Source organism: Porites lutea, chromosome 1, assembly GCF_958299795.1.
Source record: "Porites lutea chromosome 1, jaPorLute2.1, whole genome shotgun sequence".
Taxonomy (NCBI): domain Eukaryota; kingdom Metazoa; phylum Cnidaria; class Anthozoa; order Scleractinia; family Poritidae; genus Porites; species Porites lutea.
In genome coordinates, this window is record NC_133201.1 from 22,096,165 (window position 1) to 22,108,306 (window position 12,142).

The 12,142-nt window shown below is 41.8% G+C and overlaps 2 protein-coding genes across 2 annotated transcripts; both read left to right on the forward strand.

Moving 5' to 3' along the window:
• Positions 1 to 318: 318 nt before the first annotated feature.
• LOC140926374 (uncharacterized) lies at positions 319 to 5,430 on the forward strand. The gene is made up of 3 exons (XM_073376129.1): positions 319 to 463; positions 581 to 5,272; positions 5,368 to 5,430. The coding sequence occupies exons 2-3, from the start codon at positions 761 to 763 to the stop codon at positions 5,428 to 5,430; spliced, it is 4,575 nt and encodes a 1,524-aa protein (XP_073232230.1). The 5' UTR covers positions 319 to 463; positions 581 to 760.
• Positions 5,431 to 5,565: 135 nt separating this feature from the next.
• On the forward strand, positions 5,566 to 7,495 carry LOC140946788 (uncharacterized). Its single transcript, XM_073395900.1, has 2 exons — positions 5,566 to 7,293; positions 7,411 to 7,495. The coding sequence occupies exon 1, from the start codon at positions 5,567 to 5,569 to the stop codon at positions 6,623 to 6,625; it is 1,059 nt and encodes a 352-aa protein (XP_073252001.1). The 5' UTR covers position 5,566; the 3' UTR covers positions 6,626 to 7,293; positions 7,411 to 7,495.
• Positions 7,496 to 12,142: the final 4,647 nt, after the last annotated feature.

A 12,142-nucleotide genomic window follows, 5' to 3' on the forward strand; every position in this document is an offset into this window, starting at 1 on the left:
GAACTCTAAAGGGAAACGAAAAATAGTTCGATTTTATGTGGGGAATTCGAGTTATCGGGGTAAATTTCAGTGAAATCTTGATCAAGAGAAAGCAAATTTAGTTCGACTTAGCGGGGAATTCGAGTTATCCGAGTTCGAGTTAGCCAGGTTCTACTGTATTAAATCCGCCAGAATCTGATCGAGTATTAGCTTATTCATGTAGAATTCCATCAACCATTTGCAACAACGACTATAGTTATGTCTCCAGTAAACAAAAAGGAACCAATAAATGGTTTTCCATGCCATCTTGAAGTTTCGTGTTCATATATCGGTGTGACTGCAGCGCTGCGCAGTCAGCGGTATGTTGTAAAAGCTTAGCAGCCGCACCAGATTTTAGTAAGCGGCCGCCATGTTAGCCCTTTCTCGTGTTGTTCAAGTTTTTGGATAGTTATCGCCATCCATCGGACATTATACGGCCTAAACGGTAAGAACTGTTAAAAGAACATTTTACGGAAAATCCCAAGAGAGTATTTCACACGACATTTTGAAGTTTAGTACTTACGAATCACGTATTTAGCCTATCATGTATTTGTCATGTCAGATTGTTATCTCGGGACTCAGGATCCAAGAACTAAGGAGTAAAAAGAATGTGTTGTACCGAGGACCTGTGAATAAACTACGTTTGGGACGTTCGTGTTGATTGTTAGCAACTCCTCTTGTTGTATGTACTACGGGAGGCCAGCCACAATAACAATCGTTTGACGATCTTCGTGTAGCAGTCATGTCCGTCAACAAAGAAGCAAGACCCGAAGACCAGGTCAATGTGGCGCTGGAAGAAGAAACTGATGAATCAAGGAAGCGTTTCCTGACGGAGAAAGGGTATACGTATCAACTCAACTTGAAAACAAGTAACTTGAAAACTAAGAAATGTGAACTGGTGAAGCGAATGAGAGGTACTCTACTGAAGCGAGGTCAGTCAACTAAACTAGTAGAATTTAAGAAAGAATTCAGCGAAGCTCAGATTTTGTATTGCGAATTTCAAGACATGGTTGAAGAGATTAAGGTTTTTGCGAACCCAGATGAGAATGTGGAAAATATTGAAAGAATGGTTGATCAAGTTGGCAGAGAATGGTCAAATTTTGAGTGTGACATTAGATCAGAGATAAAGTTTCTGGAATTTGTCGAACACCACGTGGATGATTCAATCTCTGAAGCATCCAAAAGGTCCAGTCGAGCATCCAAGAAAAGTAGTAGGTCAAAAATAAGTTCCAATGATAATGTTGAAGAAGATAGGTTTCAGTTACAAAAGGAGGAAGCTGCCTTAAAGGCTAAACTGGCCTATATAGAGAAGGAACGGTTACTGAGATTAGAACACAGAAAGACTGAGTTGACCAAATTAGAACAAGAAAGAAAGTTGGAAGAGCTAAGATTACAAAGTGAACTTGCTCAGAATCAAGCAAAGCTTAATGTATGCATGTCAGCAGATAAAGTAGAACTGTTTGATGATCAGGATCTAAACTCGATTCCCCCCGCTGATAAAGTCAAGGACATGGACAAATTCCTTAATTCAATTCCAGTCACAAGTAAGAGTGATCTCTCTCCTGGTCAGCAAGAACCTATCTACTCTTCAACTCAGTTAAGTGGAGCCCAACCCACTTTCAGTCTTCCGCGTGTAGAAAATGGAGTGCACAGTACGTTAAGCCCCAGTGCCACACCCTTTCAACCACACTCTGTCATCTTAGAAAAGTGTATGGACAAATTAGTGGAAACAAGTAGTATGTTGGTGGCAGCTACTATGGAGCAGAACCTAGTGAACAGGCAACTAGCAATCTCAGGGCAACTGCCTAAGATTTCAATCCCAGTTTTTAGTGGAGATCCTTTGGAGTATCCTACATGGAACAGTTCCTTCAGTGCCCTTATTGATTCCAAACCAATGGACGCGCAGACAAAATTGAACTTCCTACATCAGTACATCTCAGGAAAGCCCAAACAAGTTGTTGATCAGTATATGTTAATTGGTACTGAAGATGCCTATCAGTCTGCGAGAAAGTTGTTAAAGGAAAGGTATGGTAACTGCAATGTAGTAGGGACAGCCTTTATGAACAAACTGGAGAACTGGCCTAAGATTGGCGTAAGAGATGCGGAGGCCCTAAGAGATCTTTCTGACTTCCTGCAAAAGATAATTGCCGCCAGAGAAACTACTCCTAGTCTTGCTGTCTTAGACTTTGCGAAGGAGAACGTTAAAACTCTAAACAAGTTGCCATTTCAAATTCAGAATAAGTGGAGAGGAATAGTACAACAGTGTAGAGTCTCAAAAGGAAATGGTACTTACCCTACCTTCTCTGAATTTGCTTCATTTGTGAAAGAGTGTGCAGAGAGAGCGAACATTCCCGAACTTGAGGAGCTGTCCAAAACCAAAGAGTTTGTTAGGCCTAGAGGACCATTCAGACGCTCACCAAAAGGCGAGGAGGCCTTTTCCTTCGAAACTCATGTATTGGATCCAAGCAAGAACGTGACTGCCCAGGGTCAAGGTGAAAAGGAGAGACCCCCAACCTGTTCGCAAGGGAGGAGCGAGAAGAAAAAGACCGAAGTATGTCTGTTTTGCAAGGAAGAACATCAGCTAGACGAGTGTAAAAAGTTTGCAGAGAAGCCGCACAAGGAAAGGAAGGACTTCTTCTATAAGAAATTTCTTTGTCTTGGATGTGCCTCTAGCAGTCAACATCAAGTATCCTCCTGTAAGAACAGACTTAAATGTCGCACGTGTTCTGGAAATCACCCTACATGTCTCCATATTCAGAAAACTCCCAAGGAAAGTATTACGAACTGTACAAATGTTTGTACCATCCCAGAGCAAGAGGGCGGCTCGGATCATGCCATGATTGTACCTGTTTGGGTTAGACAAGTTAGCCAACCCAGTAAAGAAGTCTTACAATATGCAGTGCTAGATGACCAGTCCAATGTGAGTTTTGTGTCGCAAAGTTTGTGTGAAAAATTGGACTTGCAAGGCCCACCAACCGACTTGCTGCTGACAACAGTGCAAGAGAGAAATGTACATGTACCAAGCAACCGTATTTGTGGAGTTGAGGTGTTGGATTTTAGAAGGGAGCATGCTGTGAAGCTACCCATGATGTTCAAGCGAGATATCATCCCAGCCAGTCGGTCGCAGATTCCAAAAGCCAGTGTTGCCCGGAAATGGGAACATCTGTGTCCTATTGCTGACGAGCTCATGCCCTACAATCCAAGTGTGGAAATCTCCTTGCTGATTGGCAATAATTGCCCTAGTATCGTCAGACCCAGAGAAGTCCTAGTGGGAGGTGAAGACGACCCTTACGGCCAAAGATCTTTAATGGGGTGGGGTATAATCGGCAAGGTGTGCAAATCTACAGGTGAAGCCAACCATAAGGAAGGAGTGTGCAACAAGGTGATGGTCAAAGAAACCCATGAACACTTTGCCTTTACGACAAAGGTGAAAGAGATTATCAACCCACAGAAGATTATTAAGATTCTTGAGTCAGACTTTACAGAAAGTTCTGCAAATACCAAGCCCTGTTCAGCTGAAGACAGGAGATTCCTCAACATCCTTGAGAATGGTATTGTGAAGAGATCGGATGGGCACTACGAGATGCCTCTCCCTTTGAAGACAGACAAACCGTCTCTACCCTTCAACCGCGAACTAGCTGTCAAGAGATGGCACCAACTTTTAGCAAGGTTTAAGAGAAACCCCAAGTTTCTGGAAGATTATCGCTTATTCATGAAAGATGTGATTGCTTTGTGTGCAGAAGAGGTACCACCGGACCGCCATGGAGTTCAGGATGGAATGGTTAACTATGTACCACACACCGGTGTTTACCACCCAAAAAAACCAGACCAGATCAGGGTTGTTTTTGATTGTTCGGCCCAGTATGAAGGGGTGTCCCTGAACGATCACTTGTTACAAGGACCCGACCTCATGAACACTCTTCTGGGGATCCTGTGCAGATTCAGACAAGAAAATGTTGCGTTTATGACTGACATTAAGAGTATGTTTCATCAGTTTATGGTGTCAGAGGAACACAGAGATCTCCTGCGCTTTTTGTGGTGGAAGGATGGGAATCCTGCAAATGAAGTGACTGAGTATAGGATGAAGGTTCATCTTTTCGGTGCTGGTAGTTCACCTGGCTGCGCAAATTTTGGTCTGAAGAGAGCAGCAGATGATGGGAAGAAAGAGTTTGGTGAAGAAGCTGCTGAGTTTATACGACAGGACTTTTATGTGGATGATGGACTAAAATCAGTCCCTACCGTGGAGCGAGCTGTTACACTGATAAAAGCAAGTCAAGGCATTTGCGCCAAGGCCGGCCTGAGACTGCACAAAATTTCATCAAACAAAAGAGAAGTTCTTGAACAGATTCCGGCCGAAGATCGCGCCAAAGGATTAAAGGAGCTAGACTTGAAGGTTGATCCACTGCCCTTAGAACGTGCCTTAGGAGTAGTGTGGTGCATTGAGAATGACAGTTTTCAATTCCGCATCGAGCTGCGTGACCGTCCCCTAACGCGACGTGGCGTACTTTCCACAATCAGTTCAATCTACGATCCTAGTGGTTTCGTTGCCCCAGTTACCTTGAAAGGAAAACAAGTTTTGCAGCAAATGTGCCGAGACAAGCTTGATTGGGACAGCCCAATTCCAGAGAGTTTGTATACTCATTGGGAGAAATGGCGTCAGGATGTTCTGAATCTCGATCAGCTGCAAATTCAACGTTGTTTTAAGCCGGAGAACTTTGGGCAGGTCAAAGCCAGCGAGTTGCATCATTTCTCAGATGCTAGTGTAGAGGGTTATGGACAGTGCTCGTACCTTCGACTAATCAATGTGGAGGACAAGGCGTACTGTTCCCTTGTCATTGGGAAATCTAGAGTGGCCCCGTTAAAGCAAATCACTGTGCCGAGGCTAGAATTGGCTGCAGCTACTGTTTCAGCAAACGTGAGTGAATTTCTTCGTCGAGAATTGTCTTACACGGACATTAAGGAACATTTCTGGACAGACAGCAAAATCGTCCTTGGTTATGTTAACAACGAAGCTAAGAGGTTTCATGTGTATGTGGCAAATCGTGTGCAGCAGTTTCGTGACGTCACTAACCCGAGTTCTTGGTTGTATGTCAGCACTGAACTTAATCCTGCTGACCATGCCTCGCGAGGCTTTACAGCGTCACAGTTATTACAAGGAACCAACTGGCTAACTGGACCCTTATTTCTTTGGAAGAGTGGAACTTTCCAGCCTGAGAAGATAGAAGAATTTCAAGTGACCGAAAGTGATCCTGAAGTAAGGAAAGCAGCCGTTTTCACATCTCGTGTAGAGAGCAGAGCTACTCAAGCCCCTGAACCGTTAACGTCAAGCCGTTTGCGCCACATGTCAAGCTGGCAGCATGTGCTGAAGGCAATAGCTTTGTGTCTACGACTGAAGAGCAAACTGGCAAGTAGAGAAGTGAAGTTGACGAGACAAACGGATGGTGAGAGCATCAGACCATTACCGAAGGTATCAGTCACACTTACAGAACTTCACGCAGCAGAGAGGGAAGTTCTTAAGGTTGTTCAACGTGAACATTTACATGACGAGATGCAAGTTTTAAAGGAACTTAAGGAAGTTGGAGAGCTTACTACTAGAAAGATCGCAAGAGAAAGAAATCTAGCCGTCAAGAAGTCTAGTTGCTTATATCGTTTGGATCCATTTCTCGATGAAAACGGTGTTATCCGCGTTGGTGGCCGCGTGAGACGAGCTAACCTTCCATTTGCAACGAAGCATCCTGTGATACTTCCTCGTAAAAGTCATATTACAGATTTGCTGATTCGATTCTGGCATGCCAAAGTGAACCACATGGGACGAGGTATCACCCAAAATGAGTTGCGCCAGAGAGGCTACTGGGTTGTTGGTGGATCGTCAGCAGTGTCAAATTGTATTTCCAAGTGTGTTACATGCAGAAAAATGCGCGGCCCCCTGCAAATTCAGAAGATGGCCGATTTGCCTGTGGATCGAGTTGAACCTTCGGCCCCCTTCTCGTATTGTGCTGTAGATTTCTTTGGACCTTTCCCGATCAAGGAAAAGAGGAGTGAAGTTAAACGTTACGGAGTTATTTTTACCTGTATGGCCAGCAGAGGTGTACACTTGGAGACAGCCAACTCGTTAAGTACCAGTTCCTTCATCAACGCACTTAGTCGCTTCCTCAACCGACGCGGTCCAGTCAGACAGCTCCGCTGTGATCAGGGTACAAACTTTGTAGGAGCGAGGAATGAGCTAAAAGCTGCCTTAGAAGAACTGGATCAGAACCGGGTGCAAGAGTACTTAGTGGAGAACGGATGTGATTGGATACCATTTCAGATGAATGTACCTCATGCCAGCCACATGGGTGGCACATGGGAAAGGTTAATCCGAACTGTTCGTAGTGCACTGGAGACGTTACTTCTGAGCGCTGGCACACAGTTGGACGACGAAGCGTTCAGAACCTTCATGACTGAAGCAGAGTGTATTGTTAATTCCAGACCCTTGTCTACGAACGACTTAAATGACCCAGAGGCACCAGAACCACTTACGCCCAGTCATTTACTTACCTTGAAAGCTAAAGTTGTACTTCCACCGCCTGGAAGGTTCCAGCGAGCAGATCTATATTCCCGCAAGTAGTGGCGCCGAGTACAATATCTCGCGAACGAATTTTGGCTTAGATGGCGCCGTGAGTTTCTTCATAGCCTGCAGGCTCGTAACAAGTGGATGTATCCAAAGCGAAATCTATCAGTTGGAGATGTAGTCGTATCCAAGGAAGACGAAGGACCACGTAACCAATGGCCACTCGCTAGAGTCGTAGAAGTCTACCCTAGCGAAGACGGATGTATCAGAAAAGTCAAAATTGTGAAAGCTGATGGAGAACTTGACAACCAAGGCAGACGTCGAAAGCCATCTACGTTCCTGGATAGACCAATCCACAAATTAGTCTTACTGGTACCCTCTGCAGATGAAGCGGATGTTGGTGATAGCAGCAGGGAGACCGAGGAATTCCCCAACGAGGAGCCAACTACTCAGTGAAGTCGCCCCGACAGGTGTAGAAGACACAAGTGACCGCCTTTATGAACATTTGTTTTGTTTAACTGTCTAGTATGGACATTAACTTAAGTAATTGTTAGGCAACAATTAGGGGAGCCATGTGACTGCAGCGCTGCGCAGTCAGCGGTATGTTGTAAAAGCTTAGCAGCCGCACCAGATTTTAGTAAGCGGCCGCCATGTTAGCCCTTTCTCGTGTTGTTCAAGTTTTTGGATAGTTATCGCCATCCATCGGACATTATACGGCCTAAACGGTAAGAACTGTTAAAAGAACATTTTACGGAAAATCCCAAGAGAGTATTTCACACGACATTTTGAAGTTTAGTACTTACGAATCACGTATTTAGCCTATCATGTATTTGTCATGTCAGATTGTTATCTCGGGACTCAGGATCCAAGAACTAAGGAGTAAAAAGAATGTGTTGTACCGAGGACCTGTGAATAAACTACGTTTGGGACGTTCGTGTTGATTGTTAGCAACTCCTCTTGTTGTATGTACTACGGGAGGCCAGCCACAATCGGAACGATCTATAATTTCACTTTGATCTCCAGCTTCATTATTTGAGTACGTGGTTACCATCAGAAGACACATTACAAAGCAGGAACGTACCTTTACCTTTCACAATCCAGCTGACTTATCGTTCTTGGACATGACTGGAAGCACGTTTCATGTGTCAACAACAAAATAAATGAACAATCCGCGTTTAAAATAACGTCAATTTCGGATGCAAAATACTTGTGTTCTTGCTAATGAAAGTCCGCGTGAATTTGAACTCACCAAACGGAACTTCATTTCACACTTTTCCATTGGTTCAAAAGGCGCACGTGATGACGCAATTCACTTAGTGGGGAGACTGGTAACCAATATAGCTCAAACATGGCGGATGATTTTGCTCGATGATGATCAAGTTGAAAAAAGCGGTCGTTTTCAGAGCTGAATAAAATATTCCAACGCTTTTGAGGTATAAGCAGCGAGAGGAAAATTTCGTATTGTTTTTTCAAGAAGCGATGACCTTTTATTAGGCAAAGCCGCAATGAAAAACGTGTTGTGGACATGTTTGGAAAGCTCAGGTACGAGAAGTGGCACTTTGAATAAGCTTTCAGTATCGTGCTTATTGTTGATAATTTTTTTTAAAGATTTAAGTCGCAATAAATGTTGTATATAGATGCTGGTTAATGTCAAGAAATCCTTGTTGTTATAGGCAATTAAAGAAATGATTATTAAAATTTTTTACGCCTTTTATTACCTTTGAACAGTTATCGTTTTTCCTAAAAATGAAGCCAGTGTTTCCAAGTTAAAAATGACTTGGAATTATTGAGAATTCCTAGGAATTCCCACAAATTCTCATTGGTGTTTTAGCAATTCCCAATAATTCCCATAAGTTCCAAAGACAGTATCCTTCAAACTTGGAATTATTGGGAATTCCTAGGAATTCCCAAAAATTCCCACTGGTGTTTTAACCCATTCCCAAGTATTCCAAGGTTTTTTATCTTTGCTCATTTGCATATCTTGGAATAAATTGGAATTCCTAGGAATTCCTAGGAATTCCCAGAACTCTGGGAATTCATTTCGCAAGGGCTTCACGAAAACGTTTCTGAAATGGCCGCGTGATAGACTGGAGACTATGACGTCAATGTTGGTCTTTCAGGGCAGAAAAACGTTCTGCGCATCCCTTATCGCCTGTTTGTTTGTCTCGTTCTGTGAGAGTTCTGACTGAGACTGAATGAAATACACGAGGTGTGAACGTTTGCTCCTTGTAAAGGCTTTTTGTTTTTGTTGTCGTTGTTGTTTTTTTGTCACTTGAAAATTACTTTGGATTCAGAACATTAACCAATGTTAGAGTAAAAACAGATCATTCCGTCAGTCTGAGGAGGAATAAAACGTTTTGAACATTTCCAAAGAGGTTTGTATTTTTCTGACAATTGTGCATTCGATTTGTGAATTGATTTTGTGTCTAGTGCTTCGCCTTCTTTCGCCGGGTTGAATTAAAACCCGCTTGTATTCTGTTATTAGTTGTTACGGTTAGTTTTTTACATGCCCAGATTCATTTACCTTTGCAGAACCAGCTTTATCCTTGTCTAATGTCAAAGAACCGTAATGCTAACGCTTGCGAGTGAATAAACTTGAGCGCTTAAAACTTCCTCGGAACTATAGAAGGCTAGCAAGCTTATTCGAGAAGAACAGACTACTTTGATCACTTTTCCGTTGCTCAAGTAATAATAGTCAGAGTATTTTGTTTTCTTTTTCATTTTTAGGTACGTAGTTTTGTTTTCTTTCTGTACGCAAATTTTCCTTTTCACTCGCTATGAAGTAGCTGAGAACGTCAACTGCAGGCAGTGGCCTCAAAACAGTTGACTCTTTGCCCGTAAACAATTGCTGGAGCTGGATTTGACTGAAGCGAGCAAAACAAACCCTTATGTGCAGTTTTCTGTACTTTCTAATGATTCAATTTGCTGAGTTTAATTTGCTTGAATGAAGACCCTCGCATGGACCAGTTTTTAAAAATAGCTAAATGGTGAATCATGGCTTGGGTGCGAAGCTTGCAACTGATCTTTTGAAATAAGATCTTTAGGTAGGTTATTTCGCACAGAAAATTCACTTCTTCATTGTCAGCAGGTATAGGAGCCTTAAGCCTTATGTTTTTTGAGTGGAAATTTGTTGTTTTGCAACCTTATTGAAGCTTTTTTTAGTTCACTTAAGCTGAATTTTATGCATGATGGAATTGTTCTTTACTTGTCGCCTCTCTTTGCGAGCTTAAAGCGGCGTCTACGGTCCTTAAAGTGACCTCAGTCGGTAATTAAATCATATACATAACTGGAGAGAAGTCAACTTTGTTTGAAGGAAATCTTACTTGGTTTTTGAGAAGTGTTATGCATGTTCAACGTGACAACACAAAGCAAACTTTATCTGCGCGAAACGATCAAGTTTAAAAAAATGTAATTGCTTTGAAACCGATTTTGGGGAAGATTTTGCTAGATAAAGATGAACTCTTTTTGTGCCCACATATCAACGCCAGAACTTCTACATTGAGGATTTTGTTTATAATTTAGTGTTCTGCGAAGCACAAGTGTCCGATCGAGCGTGGGTTTTAAAATATCAGCTCGAGTGCGACAAAGTTCAATGACTACACATTGTGGGCAAACGTGAATTTCTTTGGGCAAATCATTATACAAAGATATTTTGTTTTTGTGTCCACAGTGGAGCTCCGGACCTTATATATCCAGAAACTTCTCTATGTGAACACATTTTGTGAATACATCTTGAAAAAAATCGGACCTAGGCACCCACATTTCCAGTACAGCGCAAGGAAATTAATGCCGTCGTTTAAGGCCGTTTAACTATGATGTATTCTTCGAGAAAATTAAATAATAAGGTAATAACCACAGCTTGCAAGTTTTGAAGACAAATTGCTTGTTCTTTCCAGGTTTATGGCCGCACAAACCACCACAATTTGTGCGCCAAGTCGACTCGAAAAACACTGTTTTGAATTTCCCGCTTTTTTTCACCTGACCAACATTGACGTCACAAGCTGTTTTTACCGACAATTTTTCCGACCGCTCTACGAAGATAAGGGCCAAAAAATAACAATTTTTAATTGCGAATATCTCTGACATGCTTGCTTCAATTGAGCTGAAACTTCATAGTATGTTTATTCGGTTCATATTAAACATATTTCACTAGAATTGAACTAAAATAAAAAATGTCGAATTTTTGGTTCATTTGACCTTTAACTAATGAATCAAATTTAAATACAACATACCTGTATTCCTTACAATTAGCAATAGGTAAAGGGCACTGCAGTGATTTGCAGCTCTGATTAGACAGGAATGGTGTGTCTTTGGGGACTACACCCATCAGGACCTGACTGCGCCCTACAAATGAGAGGAAACAACAAAAAAAGGAATTTCAAAAATTTAAGCACCACTTCATGACCTAGAGTTCAAAGTGTTTGGTTATGTCTACCCCGCCACTTTGATGTTACCCCCCCCCCCCCCCTCAAACCTAATACAGTCACCTGTATTTAATTGATTTGTCGCAAGAAAAAGCTCATGCATTTTCTCTAAAATTTACTCCCTAATACAAGACAACAATAATATGGACAACAAGTTTTAAACTCCCATTATATTATATACCCTGCTTTAAATTATTTTATCTCTGCACCGTCTCAGTCTATGACTGAATGTCTTTCAAGCGAAAATTATGGATAAGGAACAGTAAATATTTAAGAATACTGATGAAAAAGGTTATTTCAGTCCAAGACTACACCCATGATAAAAGATCACAGGGTTTCGTTAGGATGAACTTGTTTCAGTTACAGTTAAGAAATAATTTGGACACTGTTGTATGTCCCTTGCTGTCATAATTCGTAACCCAGTTTCACTGATGATTTAAATTGTTTCTATGTTTTTCTTTCTTAAGTGCAACACAGTTGTTGCAAAATACAATAAAGGAATCTGGAAATATATTATAAGGTACACTGTATTTACTAAAGATAACTGTGTTCTCACCTGCAAATGGCCTACCATCAAGTTTGAGGCTTAGGTCAATTATTTCTTTCTGCACACCATGTAATCTCAACTCCCTGATAATCCATGTTAGGGCACTTTCAAGAGAAACTTCATAACCAGGAAAATCTTGTATTTGGGTGATGCCAAAGAGGGTTCGAACTTTATCAAACACCAAAGACCAAAGTGCCTTTACGTTGCTTTTGGAAAGCAAGATCGGAGTGTCCGATGAGTTCTAAAAGAAAAGAAAAAAAGATCAAAGGTACTGACACAGTACCCTGCCTCCCCCCACAGAAATAGCCAATTTTTCTTACACCCCTCAGAAATGTTCCAAAGATCAAAGGTACCGTCACAGTCAATCCCCTCGGAAATGACTTTTTGGGGGGGAATGGGAGTGGACATTTGAATGGAATAGACCACCATTTATTTATGGTTAGAGGGATTACTTTATAGTTCTAGTAAGCTTAAAGAAAACCGACACCACCACCAACAACAACAACACAAAAAATAGTCAGTGGCTATTAAACTCACCCCGCTTTTTCCAAGTCGAGTCCGATTTAAGATCATCTGCCAAGAATCGTCAGATATTGTTGATTC

Coding starts and splice junctions, on each gene's coding strand:
- LOC140926374 (XM_073376129.1), top strand. CDS start 761: ATGTCCGTCAACAAAGAAGCAAGACCCGAAGACCAGGTCAATGTGGCG. Junction 5,273..5,367: donor TGACCGAAAGTGATCCTGAA/GTAAGGAAAGCA, acceptor CCACATGTCAAG/CTGGCAGCATGTGCTGAAGG.
- LOC140946788 (XM_073395900.1), top strand. CDS start 5,567: ATGCAAGTTTTAAAGGAACTTAAGGAAGTTGGAGAGCTTACTACTAGA.